We start from the raw sequence: 19,863 nt of genomic DNA, 5'->3' as shown, positions 1-19,863 counted from the left end.
CCATATTGTAATTGGACATATGAGTACATTAATGGATCTTCTTGTTTTTTTTAATATTACCACTATGAGTGATAGGCCGAAAGTCTCAGTTAATAATGTCACAACCTACATGACTTATGATCAACAGGCTGCGTGTAGAGATTTTTATGTTTGGTTCGACTGGATGAGAAAGAGCAGTAAATCTACATGTTTGTTTCAATCTGATTTATGGTTACTCTGTGGCACAAGGGCCTACAAAGAAATCACCTTTGCCTTTTCTGGAACTTGCACTCTAAGAATAGTGATACCCCTGATATATGAAATGGATAAGCTCCCAGAGGTTCGTTTGCGTAACAGAAGGGAAGTACAATCACCTATTTCTCATTATACAGGAACAGCCATTTCTAGATCCCTTTTTCCCTCTTTAGGTGTAGGGATGAATTACCGTGATTTGCATAGATTGGCAAATTGGACTGAAGCCTTGTTTAATTTTATTATCTTGGCTTTAATAATGATTAACACAGTAATGTCAGAAATAAGAGAAGTTGTTTTATAAACTTTTTATGCTTTAAATGTAATCTTTGCCTCTAAAGGTGGAATTTATGCCTTAATTCATTTTCATTGTTGTATGTATATAACTGATCAATCAACCAATATTTCCGCTACTATTGATTATATGGAACAAATGATAACCCATAATCCTTTGAATCCGCCTGAAGGTTTTGATCCATGGGATTGGTTATTTTCTTGGTTACCTAATGGATTATGGTTAAGAAATTTATTATTGATTGTAATTGCATGTATTGTTGATTTTATTATGATGTGTTGTTGTACTCAATGCTTGCTTTTTTTTTTATTTCCCAATGTACTGCATGGTGGTTTCGACCACGGCCCACCACAGGGATTACAAGGGGAATTTATGTTACAAAATATAAACGCTTAGGTAATGGGATATGCGATTTTGATCAAGGGTCCCTCTTATAATATAAACAAGAAAAGAGGGCATGTGGGAAAATGATTGCTTGTACATAAGAGCATGAGCAGAGTTCTTATTATTGCTAATCTTATATGAAGCATTTACTGGAATGCTAGAATACCACCACAAAAAAAAAAGGTTCAAAGCTTTGAGAAGCTTTTTAAAATCATTTTTCTCAGCAGCTAAAAGGCACTAGCCAAGCCAGCTTATTTCAGGGTAAGCAATACCATTTTTATTGTATCAGAACTGTCTCTCCCCCCACTAACTTCTTTATTCCAGGATAGTGCATGGCATCTCTTCTGCCTTCTTTCTTACAGTCTTCCTTTCAGAACTGGGTGTTTGCCATAAACCAAGGAAGTATCCAGAGAAGCTGCTCCAGTGCTATAAGACCCAGCTTTGTCTTCACTGTCCACAGGGCACATGTCTTGGTGACACCATCTGTAAGAGTTGCAGCAAAGCCCTTTGTGTACAACTGATTTAAACTGGAAATCTGGTTTTAAACTTTAAACCCATCACTGATTCTCCTACTGCATTAAGCAGAGGTGGTGAACCCTTGGCCCTCCAGGTGTTGCTGAGCTACATCTCCCATCAGCCTCTGTCAAGGCTGATGGGAGTTCTAGTTCAGCAACTTACGGCGGGCCATAGATTTCCCGCCTGGCTAAAGGTTTGCAAGAAACTGCCCTGATGTATGTGGGAAACTAAATACTATCTCTTCGACATAAGCATCAACATTTAATATTTATATTTAGTGATGAGATTTGAGACCATCTGCTCTGCCACCTATTTTCTGGAGCCTAATGATCACAAGGCACGTGTGGTCCCTTTAGAAAACCAAACAGTACAGGGCAGCCTACTGGATAGATTTGACTGACCACTCTGAAATGCTTATGTGAGAGTTGACCACCTTCCCACCAATATCACACAGCTCTGTCCTCTCATTATGTCCCTCTCTCGTTTCCCTACATGCATACAGCCTGGCTCTCTAGAGCCGTATGAGAGGTTGTCTGATCTAAACTGCTTCTCTTCAGCCTTGACAGCTGCACTGACTTTCAGCATTCCAGGACTGCCCCCCTTTCTTAAGCAGTTAAAAATATGAATATGTCTGTGCCATCTTAGAAATTGCTTTGGAGGATGGACTAAGCTTATTTAATACCTCTGAGCAGTATAGATGTCTGTGGCTGATGCATTCGGCCTGGCAGCATATTCCAGCAGGAGAACTCCTATGTAAAGCAAATATATAGGTAGTTAGCATTACTGAGCTATCGTCCTAGTAACATTCTGCTACAGCAGGGAGGGGAAACCTCAGGTTCAGGGGTCAAATATGACGCTCAAGCACCTCTTAACTGGGCCCTTAAGACTCTCCCTAGACCCACCCCTCTGTCATATCCTATTTGCCTGTTTAGGCTGGCTTGAGTATTCCCTTGAGCTCTAATAATGCTGCTTGCTGGAGGACAGGGGTGCATAGAAGCTACTCTATTGCAAAAGGTAAAATTTACATTTATTTCTCCACCACTTTGGGTTTTGGCCTTACTCATCACAAGTCTGTGGTCCCTGAAAGGTTTCCCTGAATGGTATGCAACCCTCTAACTGAAATGGTGGACCTTTGTGGCATACAGACTAGTTTGTGAATATCCCCACCCCACCCCCCTATATACACCTAAAGTAACAGCAGTCCAAAGATCTAGTGCCATCTCCTTCACACCCCTTCCAGGTGTTTTGTCTTTGGCAAACTTAATTTCAGAGGCAAAAGCTGAAAAAAGGAATTTAAACTAGAAGGTAATGAAGATAGCGTTTCCAGATGGGTGTATGCCTGAGGAAGTAGTCAATAGATCAGGTAGTCACAGGTGGTGGAACAGAAAATGGCAGTGATTGGGAGCAACAAGGAAAGGTGACTTGGCCATTGGATTCTCTGAAATTACACTGATCACTGGCAGCCTGCTTGCTTAAAACTACAGCAGTTCACATGGACTGGAGATTGTGCATCCATCACCTTCTGAAGAATTCCGAGACATGTTCTTAGGAACAATTGCCTCAGTGAAAATAAACTATTCCAGCTTGATGTGCTGGCTTTCCAAGAAATTCAGTTCTGTGCTGATAACTTAAATCATTTTGATGTCCGCTGATTTGGTGCTGCCCTCTTGTGTACTGCTATGTGCCATATGATGTTAGTTGTACTGAGGGAGCCAGACTCTCCTTTGCATCGGGAACCAGAACACATTTTGTGCCTGTCAAAAATCCTCTTTTGATTGTCAAGGTATTAGAAACAGCTGTTTTTCAATTATGGATTTCTTCTCCCTATCCCAAAGTAAATTTATTGCATCTTTTACATTAAGACATTTTACTCCTTCCTGAGGTGAGTCACTTGCTATGTGGCTGTGCATCCAGTAAAAAAAATGCCACTTTTTAATTATTGGTCAGCGACTCGCAGTTCAGAGTTGGGTTGGAAGATCACCCAGAAATGCCTGGTGATCATAAGCTTCAGCCTACTGCACTGAATTCTACATCATTCTGTAGTAAGCTGGCAAAGTGATTATTTAACAGCATTTTTCATTACCTCCATAGATCCGTGCCAGAGCATAGGCAAAGTCTCTTGCAGACAGCTGCATCGCGGCTTCCCCCTTTAAGCTTATTTTCTGAGTGAACTGTCTGAGTTTGTGGAGAGCATTTTGAACTATTTGCACAGAAATTTCCAGTTCAGAGACGCTAAGCGCCACCTTCAACCTGGCCTGCAAGGAAATCAATCATATGGTAATCAGTGTTTCTCGAAACAGCCAGTACTGCTGTCCAATCTAAACCATCATTTCAGCTGTTAGCAAATCTGAACCAAAGTTTACATTTTTTTCCCATACAACTATGTTGATCTGAACAAGAAAGAGGCTTGGGGTACCTTAAAGGATTTACAGTTGTTAGTATGACATAAACTTTTAAGAACTTGAGTCCACTTTATCACATGTGTAAGCGTTATCACATAGTGCAATGGGGAGGGGGAAGTCTGTAGTCCTCCAGCTATTTTTAGACTACATCTATCATTCCTGACCCCTTCATGGATCACTGCCTTGCCGTGGCGAAGGGGCTTGAAGAACTCAGAGAAGCTATGAACTATGCCGAGCAGGGCACCCAAGATGAACAGGTCATAGTGGAGAGTTTTGACCAAACGTGATCCACCTGGAGTAGGAACCGGCAAGCCACTCCAGTATCCCTGCCAAGAAAACTCCATGGAATGCCCCTCAGTTCGGAAGGTGTCCAACATGCTACTGGGGAAGAGCGGAGGACAAGTACAAGTAGATCCAGAGCTGATGAAGCGGCTGGGCCAAAGCCGAAAGGACGCTCAGCTGCGGATATGCATAGAAGCGAAAGGAAAGTCCAATGCTGTAAAGAAAAATATTGCATAGGAACCTGGAATGTAAGAACCATGAACCTGGGTAAGTTGGATGTGGTCAAAAATGAGATGACAAGAATAAATATTGACATCCTGGGCATCAGTGAGCTAAAATGGACGGGAATGGGCGAATTCAGCACGGATGACTATCATATCTACTACTGTGGGCAAGAAACCCGTAAAAGAAATGGAGTGGCCCTCATAGTCAACAAAAGAGTGGCGAAAGCTGTACTGGGATGCTGTCTCAAAAATGATAGAATGATCTCGATACGAATCCAAGGCAGACCTTTTAACATCACAGTAATCCAAGTTTATGCACCAACTACTGGTGCTGAAGAAACTGAAATTGACCAATTCTATGAAGACTTACAAGACCTTATAGAAGTGACACCAAAGAAGGATGTTCTGCTCATTATAGGGGATTGGAATGCTAAAGTAGGGAATCAAGAGATAAAAGGAACAACTGGCAAGTTTGGCCTTGGAGATCAAAACGAAGCAGGGCAAAGGCTAATAGAGTTCTGTCAAGAGAACAAGCTGGTCATCACAAACACGCTTTTCCAACAACACAAGAGACGACTCTACACATGGACATACCCAGATGGGCAACATCGAAATCAGATTGATTATATTCTCTGCAGCCAAAGATGGAGAAGCTCTATACAGTCAGCAAAAACAAGACCTGGAGCTGACTGTGGCTCAGATCATCAGCTTCTTATAGCAAAATTCAAGCTTAAACTGAAGAAAGTAGGAAAAACCACTGGACAGGTAAGATACAATCTAAACCAAATCCCTTATGAATACACAGTGGAAGTGAGGAACAGGTTTAAGGATTTAGATTTACTGGACAGAGTGCCTGAAGAACTATGGGTGGAGGCTCGCAACATTATACAGGAGGCAGCAACTAAAACCATCCCAATGAAAAAGAAATGCAAGAAAGCAAAGTGGCTGTCCAACGAGGCCTTACAAATAGCGGGGGAGAGAAGGCAAGCAAAATGCGAGGGAGATAGTGAAAGATACAGGAAATTGAATGCAGATTTCCAAAGAATAGCAAGGAGAGACAAGAAGGCCTTCTTAAACGAGCAATGCAAAGAAATAGAGGAAAGCAACAGAATGGGAAGAACCAGAGATCTGTTCAAGAAAATCGGAAATATGAAAGCAACATTTCGTACAAAGATTACCATAATAAAGGACAAAAGTGGTAAAGACCTAACTGAAGCAGAAGACATCAAGAAGAGGTGGCAAGAATACACAGAGGAATTATACCAGAAAGATATGGATGTCTCGTACACCCCAGGTAGTGTGGTTGCTGACCTTGAGCCAGACATCCTGGAGAGTGAAGTCAAATGGGCCTTAGAAAGCACTGCAAATAACAAGGCCAGTGGAAGTGATGGTATTCCAGCTGAACTGTTTAAAATTCTAAAAGATGATGCTGTTAAGGTGCTACACTCAATATGCCAGCAAGTTTGGAAAACTCAGCAGTGGCCAGAGGATTGGAGAAGATCAGTCTACATCCCAATCCCAAAGAAAGGCAGTGCCAAAGAATGCTCCAACTACCGCACAGTTTCACTCATTTCACATGCTAGCAAGGTTATGCTTAAAATTCTACAAGGAAGGCTCAAGCAATATGTGGACCGAGAACTCCCAGAAGTGCAAGCTGGATTTAGAAGAGGCAGAGGAACCAGAGACCAAATTGCAAACATACGCTGGATTATGGAGAAAGCTAGAGAGTTCCAGAAAGACATCTACTTCTGCTTCATTGACTATGCAAAAGCCTTTGACTGTGTTGACCACAGCAAACTATGGCAAGTTCTTAAAGAAATGGGAGTGCCTGATCAACTCATCTGTCTCCTGAGAAATCTCTATGTGGGACAAGAAGCTACAGTTAGAACTGGATATGGAACAACTGATTGGTTCCAAATTGGGAAAGGAGTACGGCAAGGCTGTATATTGTCTCCCTGCTTATTTAACTTATATGCAGAATTCATCATGCGAAAGGCTGGGCTGGATGAATCCCAAGCCGGAATTAAGATTGCCGGAAGAAATATCAACAACCTCAGATATGCAGATGACACAACCTTGATGGCAGAAAGTGAAGAGGAATTAAAGAACCTTTTAATGAGGGTGAAAGAGGAGAGCGCAAAATATGGTCTGAAGCTCAACATCAAAAAAACGAAGATCATGGCCACTGGGCCCATCACCTCCTGGCAAATAGAAGGGGAAGAAATGGAGGCAGTGAGAGATTTTACTTTCTTGGGCTCCATGATCAGTGCAGATGGTGACAGCAGTCACGAAATTAAAAGACGCCTGCTCCTTGGGAGAAAGGCGATGGCAAACCTAGACAACATCTTAAAAAGCAGAGACATCACCTTGCCAACAAAGGTCCGTATAGTAAAAGCCATGGTTTTCCCAGTAGTGATGTATGGAAGTGAGAGCTGGACCATCAAGAAGGCTGATCGCCGAAGAATTGATGCTTTTGAATTATGGTGCTGGAGGAGACTCTTGAGAGTCCCATGGACTGCAAGAAGATCAAACCTCTCCATTCTAAAGGAAATCAGCCCTGAGCGCTCACTGGAAGGACAGATCGTGAAGCTGAGGCTCCAATACTTTGGCCACCTCATGAGAAGAGAAGACTCTCTGGAAAAGACCCTGATGTTGGGAAAGATGGAGGGCACAAGGAGAAGGGGACGACAGAGAATGAGATGGTTGGATGGTGTTCTTGAAGCTACCAGCATGAGTTTGATCAAACTGCGGGAGGCAGTGGAGGACAGAAGTGCCTGGCGTGCTCTGGTCCATGGGGTCACGAAGAGTCGGACACGACTAAACGACTAAACAACAACAACAATCATTCCTGAATATTGCCCATGCCAGCTAGCTGATGAAGACTCCAAATCCCATGTTGCAGCTTCCCAATCACATCTGGAGGGTCATGTCCCCCTCCCATGTCATAGAATAAACACACATGATGTTAGATGGAATGAAATACAAAAATACAGCCGGAATCAAATACGTTAAACCTTGAGTCAGAGCTTTCCAAACTGTGTTTCATGACATTTTAGTGTGTCGGCTGCAGTGTATAAGTGCAGCTGGTATAACCTTCCATTTGACAGCATGGCTAAGAATCAAGCCATCTATGCTAGATGTTTTTGTCACCTCTTAATAGTGGCCTGCTCCTCAACCTGTTACCCTCTGCCTTTTGGACTATAACTCCTGTTAGCCCCAGCCAACATGGTGTTAAAAAGTACAGTGAGTTCTTAAATACTTTGGCCCCTATTACACACGTCTATTCACAAACTCTGGAAAACAACCATTCGTCTTTATATTTATGATATTTGAGCTTTGTCTCTTTGAAAACCACTCTAGCACAGACAAACTGCTGCAATCTCTTCATCACAGCTGAGGGCACATGAATGGATGTGGCTTATGCACTCCTTTCCACCTTCTGCAATCTTAACAGTAGCTTAGTGCAGCCTTCCCCAGCATGGTGCCCTCCAGAGGGATTCAGCCACAAACTAGGCTATGTTCAATATGTTGGCTTTGGTGTATAAAACCCTATAGACCTTGGGACCACAGTACCTGAACGTTCATCTCACCCCCTATATACCCGGTCAATGATTATGCTCTGGAGGTGAGGGCCTTCTGCAGATGCCATCTTAGCAGGAGGTTCATTTCACACATTTTAAGAATCAGGTCTTTAGGGTTCTGGCACCTGCCCTTTGGAATCTGCTTCCTTTGGACATTATGTGCCACTTCTATTGCCTTTTTGGTACCTGCTGAAGACCTTCCTCTTTCAGCAAACCTTTTAAGCGGATATATTTCCCAGTCTGCATCTGTACTGGAATGGTTTTTAAGATGTTTGATTGTTTTTTGCTTGCTTGCTTGCTTGCTTACTGGGCTCCTTTGGGTGGAAGGATGGAATATAAGTTTGTGTCAGGGAACTGTCATCGGAGGAACAGGTGGGGAAAGGGCTCACGGAGGCTGGGAGGGACTCAGCAGCTGAAGCAGGGACCAGCAGGGGGAGAGGTGGGTCTCTGGTGGAAAGTCTCACGGAGGCTGAGAGAGACTCAGCAGCTAAAGCAGGAACCAGCAGGGAAAGAGGTGGATCTCTGAGGGAAAGCGAGCAAGAGGGAGGGCTCAGGGACACGTCCAGCGAGAACAGTGGGGAGGTGTCTGAAGCTCCCATAGGGAGACCCATCCCTCGCCGGAAGCTGTCACGCCGCGAGTCCAGAAGACGTGTTTCCGTTAAGGAGCTTTTATGCTGGAAACGATTCCGAAAACAACCACTGTCGGAATCTGCAAGTGACTAGAGCAGACATGTCTGAGGAGCTCCGTCACAGACAGAGGTTTGTGGATTTGCACAAACTCTGAGGGACTACGATTTTACGCACAAGCAGCTCATCATCCCATCACAGTTTGGGTGGAAGGATAGAATATAAGTTTAACAAAACCACACACACACACATACCATCACCCCCTGCCAGCACAACTCTGTTGGCCATGGCTGTTGGGAATTGCAGTCAAAACCATTAGGAAGGCACCAGGTTGAAAGGTAGGTATAATTTAGGATTACATTTGTAGTAGTGGCATTAACAGTAAAGTGTCACTTCAGGTTACAGACTCCGCTAACCCAGAAATAGTGCTTCAGGTTAAGAACTTTGCTTCAGGATGAGAAGAGAAATTGTTCTCCGGCGGCGCAGCAGCAGCAGGAGGCCCCATTAGCTAAAGTGGTGCTTCAGGTTAAGAACAGTTTCAGGTTAAGTACGGACCTCCGGAACGAATTAAGTACTTAACCTGAGGTACCACTGTATAGTTTAGGATTACATTTGTAGCAGTGACATTAACAGTAATGTGTCCTTGTTGAGGAATGCTCACCTGGGCAGTAGAGAAAAATGCATCCAGCACTTTTCCTTGGCTCTTGACTAGGGAGCGCAGAACATCCAGAGAGAGGATATTGGTTGTTCCTTCCCAGATAGTTAGCACCTGTCAGGGAGTCAGAGAAAAGTGGGACAGCAAACAAAATTACAAGGGAAGCCAAAATCTAAGACGTTGAGGGAAAGTTGAGATGTTAGACTAGTAATGGATGGAAGAGTAAGAACTGCATGTCACTCCAGATGAAATATCGCTCCTGAAATCTCTGCAATATATCAATCTCTGCCAATCTGTCACCCTCCAGATGTTTTGGACTACAACTCCCACCAGCTCTAGCATTCTACGGCTGTGCTGGCTGGGAGTGCTAAGAACTGTAGTCCAGAACAACTGGAGGGCACCAAATTGGCAAAGCCTGAAGAAAATAAACGTAGAAAGCTGAGAAACAAATTTCCCTTTCTGGTCACAAAATGCACTGGTCAGCACGGTTTTGAGTTGGAAAATGGGTAGCAGAGGATGCTGAGCTCTTTCCCGACAGCTGCTTTCTACGATCTGTGATGTTCCCATCCAGACTATATTAAAAAGCAGGGGAATAGCATGGGGTGGGACGCGGGGGGGGGGGGGGAGAGCAGCAGGCGCATTAGAGAGCAGCAGGCCTGGCCTGACAGCTGTGTCCCCAGCCCCCTTGCTGAATGTCTGCCTGGCCAGCGTCAGGGTGGGATGGGGATTCGACAGCCAAGGTCCATGTCGGTCAGCCAGGCTTCTCCCTGCATGGGTGGGCAGGGGCATAGCCCCGCTTGATTGTGGTGGCCAGGGATGAACTAGCACGCAGGCTCCGTGAACCCTCCATGCCCCATGTACGTACACTTAGCAGTGTTGGCAGTGAGGGAAAGCCTGGCATGGTGGGTTCTCTGGGCCCTGCATGTCCGGCCCCCGCCCAGTGCACACTCTCCCCCGGGCCACCCAAAAAGAACAGAAGACCGCTGTTAACAAGTGAGAGTGGAATGGTGACACGTGCCCCCAGCCCTTCTCTGATGAAATGCAGTCTCCCGGATGTGCTTGGCAATAGAGAAGAGATTGTCAGGACTTCATTTCATGTGTCTGCAGTGTATCGTGTGGTCTGATCTTAACCTGGCCTATATCTAATTTGTAAACAAATATTTTGGGGGTATTGCTTGATCTAGGGCAGGGTGGGCACTGCCCTCCAACTAATATTTTTGAATGCCCCTCCCAAATGTAGCCTGTTTGTGTTTGCATAACTATTCCTTGATAGTTCTCTTTTGTAGCTGAGAACTGGTCCATCTTTCACAATCTGCCAGCTGTGTTCATTTGTTACAGCAGACAGAGGGTTGGGGCATCTCAGGAGACTTCTATCGGCTTACTATAAATATTCATCTTTGAAGAAATAACATTGGCACTAAGGGATTGTATCTAACTCATGATTAACACCTGCCGTTAAATTGAAGTCCCTGGTATTTGGCGCATAAATTACAAGCTGTAGGGACACGGTTTGAAGCTGCTCTTTCTAAGACATTCTCTATCAACAGCTGGTGCATTCCTAATCCTGGAGAAACAGATGCAGAGAGTACATTTTTGAACTGCATAACTTTTACCTGAAAGAAGAGTGAAAATAACTAATTCTATTGTGAGCTTAGACCACTGTGACAAGCAATGTCTGAGCTCCTGGAGACTCCAAATAATGGAGCCACCACCAGGATTCTGAAGCCAGTTTTTGTCCACTGCTCTACCTCAACAGCACTGCTATAGGATATAGGCTGCTGAAAGAAGGAGAAGCTAAGAAAAATGCCTTTTTTGCAGGGTGTGGGTGTGTGGCTTAATACCTGGGCATCCCGTAAAATTCCTGCCAGTCCTGTATCTTCCATGTAGCCCTGGCCTCCAAAACACTCCAGCCCTTCTGAGGTAACCGCAACAGCCTGCAACAAAGACATGTGGTATGTGCACATTCCCATTAACCTTGAACACCCAGAGATCTGCTCCTGGTCTCCGCCCATCTCTTACAACTTCATATACACTTATTACAGACCTGTCAGCAGACTGGGCGTGTGGGGAGGTCAAATGCAGCACATTTGCACTATCCCACTTTGCACTCTCTAGAATCTGGGGATGGGAAAGGCTTGTTGAAAAGAGGATCAAGGCTAAGGGAGCACCCTAGGGCAGAAGCCCATCCAGGAAAACATCTGAGTAGCTATCATTCCAATATGTTTATAATAGATCAATTTCTTGAATACGCTTACCTTGGCAGGGTGTTACTATTTCACAACCACTTGGCCATTAAACAATTACCAAGTTTTGTTCTTTCCTTTCCTTTCCTCCCCCACAATTAGCACCTGGCTCCTCTGTGAATCCTCCCTTTTTGCTTCCGAGCCCAATATGTAACTAAACCATGAAACCAAATTCTAGGCCTTGAAACACTACTTGTTTCCCAGTGTAAAGTTTGGCAACAGGCGTCAGCAGCCTAAGCATGTGCTGGTCTTGTTCAGTGTCCTTCTTGGTTTCTTCCAGTCCAAGCAATTTCCCTATCTCCATCATCAGCAGGAATGCTCCTCGAGCTTGTACCTGCAAGACAGCATGGGATCATTAGGGATCATTGGGGCCAGGGTGGAGGAGCACACAATGTTCTTACAACAAGTATCACTTGGCTGCAGAAACAAGGATTTCATAATGTGCAAGGGCGGTAGCTGAGTGGCAGAACACCTGGTTGGTATGCAGAAAGTCCCAGGATTAATCCCTGGAATATCCAGGTAGGGCTGGAAGTGCTCCCTGCCTGAAACACTGGAAAGCCAGTGCCAGTTAATGTAGACAATAATGAACTAGATAGAAAACGATGTCTTACTCAGTTTAAGACAGATTCCTATGTCTTAAGGATTTTAGCTTAGTGGTAGAGCATTTCCTAACATGCATTAGGTCCAAAGTCTGATGCCAGACATATCCAGCTAGGGCTGCCTGATATATCAGTGCCTGATATATCCAGGTTCCCTACCTGAAATCCTGGAGAGCCACTGCCACCACCTCTGGTCACTTCTTTTTGCACTTCCACTGGTAAGCTCCCACCCCACCTTGAGACAGAAAAACACAGGCATTTTGCTTTTCTAAGGGAGCTTCTGGATCCAACAGAATTTATCTGAGGTCTGAAAAGCACATGGAGCTGAAAGAGGCTGTGAGAAAGAACCTCACTCTTCCAACTTCCTCCTTCAGCTCTATGGGCTTTTCAAGGGAGAAAGAAGAAACCACCTTCACCTCACGACCAAGAGGAATGTGAATGTGGAGGGGGGTCTCATGTGCTTTGCAGGTGGCAGGGGAAGACCTCAAGGGCCAAGGTCAAACAAAACCAGCACCTCTGAATGCTCACCTCCATTCGAGCCAAAGTCTGCATGTGCAAAGGGTGAGCCTTCAGGGGTTTTCCAAAGGCTTCCCTCTTGGTGGCATAATCCCTTGCCAGGGTGATCACTCTGGAGATGGAAGGCAATTTTTAGCTAATTAAATGCAAAGGTCACATGTGAGAAGACATGCCCCAAGGTCGCAAAGGCCACAGCTGTTGAGAGGAGTGACTAACCTGTGGCCTTCCAGATGTTGCTGGACTACAATTTGCACCAGCCCCAGCCAGTATGGCCAATGGTCAGAAATGATGGGAGCTGTAGTCTAACAACATCTGGAGTGTCTCAGGTTCCTTATTCTTCCTCTGTGTAGACTTCTGATTGAGGTAGCTAAATGTAGCTCACAAGCTGTGGTTTTATTTGAGAGATAGTAAGTTACCATCTGCACCATACACTGCAAGTACATGATTCTCCCAAAGGAATCCTGGGAACTGTAGTTTACTACCACAATTTGGAAACCGGGAGTTTCTTAACAGCATTTTCACAGACAACTTCATCTTACTATAATGCTTATTCAGACAGCAGCATGATTCAAAGAGCCATAATTAATCCCAAGGGCCTAGTAGGTCTTAGGGAAGAGGACATGAATTACCTTCTCATGCACGCAACTGCACAAATGACATTGTGGATCCTAGTGATGGTCAGCATGTTTACAATGGAAGCCACACCCCGGCCCTCTGCAGAGATCTGGAAGCACGAAGCAGAAAAAGCCAGAATAAGGTTAGTTAGCATGGTCTGGATTGCAATTTAGTAAAAAGGGAATCTATTTGCTTTCTCTCATGTTCTCCCTGGGGCATAAAAGCCTATAATACCCTTTCCGCCTGCCCATAACTCCTAAGCAGAGCAGTGGGAACTCTGCACAAATTCTTCAGTCAAGAAATACGTACACACAGTACAGTTGCATAGATACATGCTAACAAACAATTGATGCAATTCTTTGGTAAGGATCTGCATAACAGAAGCTGAAAGGGCATGAAGGCCAAGGAACGAATTTTCGAGGATGCCAGTGGTGGATGGGACCAAAGGCAAAAGTGATCATGGACAATCATCTACTTTCAACACACACACCTCTTTATTCTCCATCCAGACAAAGGCCATTATTGGAGTTCAAGGACACATTTCACACTGGCCCGAAAGGAAAAAAAACAACCCTTGGGCTATAAAGTAGGGCCAGTAGGGAGTGTGGCCTGAGACGTTTTAAGGCCCAGATAGAGAGACCTGGAGCACTGCATTTGGCCTCCAGGTCTGAGGTTCCCCATCTGTGAGGAGATTGTAAGGTAGAGGCCACAGAGTGCATTGGCCTGCTCTTAGTCTTCCTCTGAGTACCATAGTACTCCAGAAGGCATTGTTTAACAGTTTGATGCTGTTTCTTTTTCCTAGTAACTTGGTTTTCCTAAGGAGGCGGAAATTCTCATCCATGCTGCTTTGGCTGTTAGATGTCTGCTTCTGCACATGCATGGCAGCTCCATGCATGGGCAAAATCCACAGAGAGCTGCCCTGCTCCAGAGCACCTTGCTTTCCTTTGTCTCATACCAGGGAAGTAGAATCTGAGCTTTGCAGGAAGTTTTCCTCCACCCTTTTTTCTTTTTGCTCACCTTGAGTGACTTGGCTCCATTTAGGAGGAGCTCTGCGGTCGGCAGTTGCCTTGTGCCCAGCTTGTCTTTCAGCCGTTGTATCTCAATTCCATTCAGCTTCCCTTCCTCATCGCGCATCTTCAGGTAGAACAGAGACAGACCTTTGGAGCCCTGCAGCCGAGAATGCAAAGGTGAGAAACACTGACTGGTAACAAGGAGAATGGAGCTAGAATGAATACATTGTGCAATACATTAGTGCAGCAATGGGAAACCTCCAGTCTGTGAACCAAATTAGGCCAGGCAAGGGTTCTCTTTGGTCTGTGAAGCTGTTTTCTGCAAACCAAGCCCACCTGATCCTCACCTGACATCGTATGTGAAATGAGGATGTGGCAGGTAAAGACATGGCTGTAAGGGAACAATCAGGATCCTTAAAGTGTACTACGCTGGATAGTTTCTTGGCAAACAAGGTTTGCTGTCAGTGCTGATCAGCTGTTCGGTGATGATACAAGCTCTGCAGGGATTGGCTGTGCTACAGAGTTCTCAGAGCTTCTTAGTGCAGCTGATTCCTGCCCAAAGGGGGTCCTGCTATAAGCGCTGATCAGCTGATTAACACAGCAAGGTCCAATGGATCATGTGATGGCAGGTGAGTAGCAGGTAAGTGGCCCCAACACCTGTCAAAATGGCCAGTGAAGGACCCTGTTTTTCACCCCACTTCCACATTACTGATTACTGCTTGTGAGCTGGTCCTTCACTTTCCCCAGTTGGAATCTGACCTGCTGTATTTGTCCATCAGCAGTCATGCTCCTTGCCAGTGTCAAAGTTATATCTGAATCGGTGGCCGAAGTAAACCATTTCAAGCCATGGAGACTGTAGCTGCCATCAGGGAGTTCCAGGGCTACTGTCTCTGTGCCACTAGCTGCAAGAAAAGAACACCCAGTCTTAGCTGCTGCTGATCTTCACAAATAACCAGCACTGGCTTCAAGCTGAAGAAAAAGCAACATTATCATTCAGCAGTGTAGCGAAAAAAGAACCTGGCACCTCAGTAACTTTGGGAAAAGGTCATGGCACCTGCTTCATATGCAGAAGTTCCCAGGATCAAACCCCAGCATTTCTAGGTAGCGCTGGCAAAGACCCCTGCCCCAAGCCCTGGACAAAAGCTGCCAGTCTATGAAGATAATACTGACTCTGTATAAGGCAGCTTCCTATGTTCCTAAGGTGAAACTTAAGCAATAAGAAAACTTAAGCAGCTACAATGTTTGCAATCCATCGGATTGGTTATATATTACCTTCACACCAGCAATGTTGCCATGGTGATTACTATGGGCCTGGCCTATGTGACATAATAATAATAATTATTTATTATTTATATCCCGCCCATCTGGCTGTGTTTCCCCAGAATCCTGCGGATAGATCTAAGTTCAAGTTTAACAGAATCACATGAGAAAGCATTAGAAACTCTCAAATTTTATTCATAAAGTCATGGTGGTGCTGTGAGTTAATTGAATTTTTAAACTGTGAGACTGCACATGCTTAAGAGTATTATCTTTCTTATTACCAGGTTGGTAAACTGTTTTTGATTTGTTCATTTTTCTTTTCAATTAGAAATGTGGAAGCAGTTAAAAGCATGGAATGGAAGAGGTGTTGGGAGAAGTGTTAATTGTGCATTTCTCAACAGACGTTATACACATGGCCATCTAAATGACCTCTCCCCATGCCTCAACAGACCATTAGGCTGATGGTATATAACATTATCTGGCTGCACCACCACTCATTTCTGAATGCATTTTGTATTGCACTCTGTGTCAGACTTCCCACTTTGGGGTACACTTACCAACATCAGAGCCCCCTCTGCGTTCAGTCATCCACTGGCCAGAAGTCCAGAATTTGGCAGGGTCACGTGATGTCAAGTGGATAAAAACTTCTTTGAGGGGTTTGGGGATACCTAAGGACTGTTGGGAGTTGAAGGAAACAGACGGGAGAAAGAAAAACAAACAGGATTTCCTCTCCTGGTTCCTTCCACAGCAGCCCAAAGCTCCTTTGTCCTGTCATTTATTGCTCCTCCTTCTTTTTTCCTCTGCATGCTTTGGGAGACCAGGTGGGAGGAGAGCTGGTCTCAGCAGGAGGGGGAGACTCCCTGAATTCTTCAGCAGCCTGCCTCATTTCTGTCTCCTGGCCCCATTCCTCTGACACCTCTGAGGCTCGGCTGCCTTCCGCCACAGCCTCTTCCTGCTCACTAAACCCTGTTGCTCATTCAGCTTTCAACACTTTCCTCTGACCCTGCATCATTGTCCTACCACAAATGCCCTGGCTCTGAGCCTTCTTTGCCTGGTGGTTCCCTTGCTGGTGCCTCCCACCACTCCTCTGCATCCAACCAGTCTATGACAGTCTGGCTAGGGCTGGGTGGGCTGCAAAGTCAGGCATGGGAGCTTTCCCACAGAAGTCTCACACAACAACTCCAGATAGTTAGGGTTAAACTTTGGTATTTTAAATATCAGTGGTACCCTGTGACCCTGTGCAAGGCCAAAATTTGGAGCCCCACCCCCGGCCTTTGCCTTCCATTCTGCTCTGTTCACTATGATGCCCTGTAGTCTCAGAGCCCAGTGTGGTGGAACCAATTGTGCTGCCAAAGATCTGCCTCTCAGATAACAGCCAAAAGGTTTTTCAGCAGAGCTGGCTGATATGCTTCACTTTGGATCTAAGCAGAGCCAGGATGCCACGTATGCACCAGTTTTGCTAACTCCCAATCTGGCCTTATTAGGGAAGGCCTTGGGGAACTGAGGAATATGTCTTATATAGACCATTAGCCTAGCTCAGTATGAGTCTAGCAGCTCTCCAAGGTTTGTAAATAATAATGTTGTGCATAGGGGTTTTGTCTTTTGGTAAGGGGAACTTATGGGGAGGGCGTTCTACTTTGGTAGCAGCATTCCAGAAATGAACCCCCAACTTAGTCTAATTCAGAGCAATGCAATATAGTGATCTACCTGCTGAGCACTGACTTGTGATCTCACCTCTATTACTTTTCCTGCTCCATCAGTCATGGCCAGAGGACATGAAAAAACACCAGAAGAAGGTGCAAAAAGGTACAGTTTGGCAATCTGATGAATGCGGCTGTGGAAGGAGAAACAAAGCTTTGCTGAATTTAGAAATGCCAAGGGAAAAATATATTTGCTATAGAGAGATCTCAGTTGGATTATAGCTACACAAAGACACAAGAAGAGCTTGGCTAAAGGCCTATCAGGTTCAGCACTCTGTTCTCACAGTGGCCAAACAGATGCCTCAATGGGAAGCTCACAAGCAGGACATGAGTACAACAACAGTCTTCCCACTTCCAATTCCCAGCAAATGGAGTTCAGAGGCATACTGCCTTCAACAGTGGAGGCAGAACATAGCCATCATAGCTAGTAGCCATTGATAGTAGCCTTACATGCATTTGCCTTGCTGTCTTGTAAAGCCATCCAAATCTGTGGCCAATCATTACATGCTGTGGGAGTTCTACTGTGGGAGTTCTTTCGTCTAGAAAAGTGTCACTATCCCCACTGTAGGGACATTTCATTTTGAATGGCACTGGAGTATATGGATTTGAATGGTATATGGACATGTTCGCTGCCCTGAAGTGTGGCCAACTGAGTCTGAAAGTGTCAACTAAATTTGTACCTCCAGTTAGAGTATCTCCTCTCATAAGCCTCAGCAATCAGCCCCTCCTCAGCCGAGATCTCCTTCATCCTCTTCCAGGCTGGGCAGGTGATAATTTCATCCACACGCCGCCCCCAGGCATCAAACTGCTTAAGTTGTGGAGGGTTTATCTCACACTCGCGTCCCAGGAGATCAATTTCATCCTTCACTCGAGCCCCAAACTGTTCAAGGTCCAAACTTACGTCAGCAAACACCTGCAAAGTAAAAGAATGTGGGCAGATGGACAAGTACGTACTGGTATGTATGTATGTATAAATAAAACAAAATAAAACAAAACAAAATAAAACAAACTAAAACAAAAACAAAACAAAACATCACAGCAAGCAGAACATAAAACAAAGTATTGGGCTCCCTGTTTGACCTCACCTGTCTCTTGTACTGATCCTTTTAAACTGAGTATTATGTACTGCTGCTATTTGAAATGCGCTTATGTTATAAAGAATCAACCCCGCTGCCTGAACCTTTGGACTATCCTTCAAAACATGGCTTGGGAGACAGTCTTGCACTTATAAAAGTTACTACTTAATAACTGCACATACATAATGACCCATACATAGTTCACTTTTCACCTGCTTCAACTAGTGAGGTTTGTTTTTAACTGTGGACAGCTACTTGGAAACAGGGCAAACTGCTGGCTTCTTGCATAACTTTTAAGCAAAGAACAAACACCCATCTGACTTTTAAATCAGTGGAGGGCAAAATACTTTGCTATAACTCAGGGGAAGAGCATCTGCTTTACAGACAAAAGGTCCCTAGTTCCATCCCCAATGGTGGCTCCCGGTAGGGCTGGGAAAGGTTCCCTGTCCAAACCCCCGGAGAGCTGTTGCCAGTCAAATATAGACAATACTGAGCTAAATAGGCCAATTGGTTTGATTCAGTGGAAGGTACCTTCCTATGTAGGGTCAAGTAACAAACGTGAGAGAACAGAACCTTTAGCAACATGCAAAAGATAGTGGTGGCTTGTGCAGTGGTCCTTGGTATAGGAATAGGAATTTTACTAACCTGTCTCTATTTCCATTTGTGAAATATTGGAGGGCATTCAAGGACAGCTTTGGAATTCAGTGTAGGCTGCTACATTTGGATGAATGGGGTGCTGCCCTAAGAGTCTCAGTCTTGCTTTTTTAAAATCAGGGGAAGTAGTCGAATCCATGTAAATTGTCTGTGCAAACGAGCTGAGATTCTTGCATTGTAGGGGGTTGGATGAGATTACCCGTGGAGACCCTTCTAATTCTACAATTCTAGGAGTCTCTAGATGTCACGGAACATTTTGTGTGTGCATGCGCATGCATTAAAGATATATCTCTGTGTCTATGTATAGAATATGATATATAAAATACAGACCTCAGTTGGTAGCTGTGATTTCAAGTAATCCTGAAGAAAAGCATCTTCCAGGTATGGATTTCCAATCCTAGGCTCTTCTTGACAAAAGACCCCAATTTCTTTCCTGGCAAAAAGCTCCCTTGGGTGTTGTGAAGAGCATTTTTGATCCATGGGCTCCGCTTGCTGATTCCAGCCTTTGGAAAATGCGATTGGCCTCTTGCCCCAAGCTTTGCACTTTTGATTCCCTGCTTGCCCTAAGCTTTGCAACCAAACTTTGCAGTTTGACAGCTTCGGCTTGCAAGGTGTCCACATGGCCAACTTGCCAAAATAAACAAACAAACAAACCAAAAGCCAAAAAGCAAACCAAAAGCGGCCGAAGAAAGAACCTAGCGAGCGCGTTTGTTTCACCTTGAGCCACCTCCCCCTTCCAACAACGCGATTAAAAAGTTCAGTAAAGGCGGAAGCCAAAAGGGGGGCGATCCTGCGTGCATAAACAAGTTTAGAAAGAGACAGCTCCTCTGCAGGCCAGGAGGCCAATTGCCCCAGAGGCATGGCTGGGGTTTGCATTAAAAAAAAGAAAAGAAAAATGGATCTCTTTCCCTTGCCAAGCAGTCGGCAGGATGAGGCCGGCGAGCAACGCCGAAAGGAGACTTCATAGGTACACCTTGCAAAGCACCAATCTGA

The 19,863-nt window shown here is 44.8% G+C and overlaps 2 protein-coding genes across 7 annotated transcripts in view; one reads left to right on the top strand and one right to left on the bottom strand.

Annotated features, from left to right (window-relative positions):
• HORMAD2 (HORMA domain containing 2) overlaps positions 1 to 19,863 on the top strand; it is a 236,046-nt gene that overhangs the window by 13,246 nt on the left and 202,937 nt on the right. The window lies entirely within an intron of this gene.
• LOC309521012 (acyl-CoA dehydrogenase family member 11-like) lies at positions 1,260 to 19,836 on the bottom strand. 2 transcript variants are annotated; one of them, XM_082203162.1, is made up of 14 exons: positions 19,201 to 19,835; positions 17,821 to 18,053; positions 17,175 to 17,274; positions 15,998 to 16,115; positions 14,940 to 15,082; positions 14,188 to 14,337; positions 13,185 to 13,279; positions 12,568 to 12,667; positions 11,634 to 11,774; positions 11,039 to 11,131; positions 9,204 to 9,311; positions 3,510 to 3,681; positions 2,109 to 2,175; positions 1,260 to 1,393 (listed from the first exon to the last, which is right to left on the bottom strand). In XM_082203162.1, exons 1-14 carry the CDS (start codon positions 19,744 to 19,746, stop codon positions 1,267 to 1,269), a joined length of 2,193 nt encoding a protein of 730 aa, XP_082059288.1. In that variant the 5' UTR covers positions 19,747 to 19,835; the 3' UTR covers positions 1,260 to 1,266. The 2 variants fall into 2 exon arrangements, with proteins under 2 accessions (XP_082059288.1, XP_082059289.1); XM_082203163.1 differs by lacking the exons at positions 1,260 to 1,393; positions 2,109 to 2,175 and adding an exon at positions 10,651 to 10,810 and having other exon boundaries at positions 3,582 to 3,681; positions 19,201 to 19,836.

This window comes from Podarcis vaucheri, assembly GCF_965113315.1.
Source record: "Podarcis vaucheri genome assembly, chromosome: 16".
In the NCBI taxonomy this organism is placed as follows: domain Eukaryota; kingdom Metazoa; phylum Chordata; class Lepidosauria; order Squamata; family Lacertidae; genus Podarcis; species Podarcis vaucheri.
The sequence above is the reverse complement of the archived record's forward strand: the minus strand, read 5'-3'. Positions and strand labels throughout refer to the sequence as shown.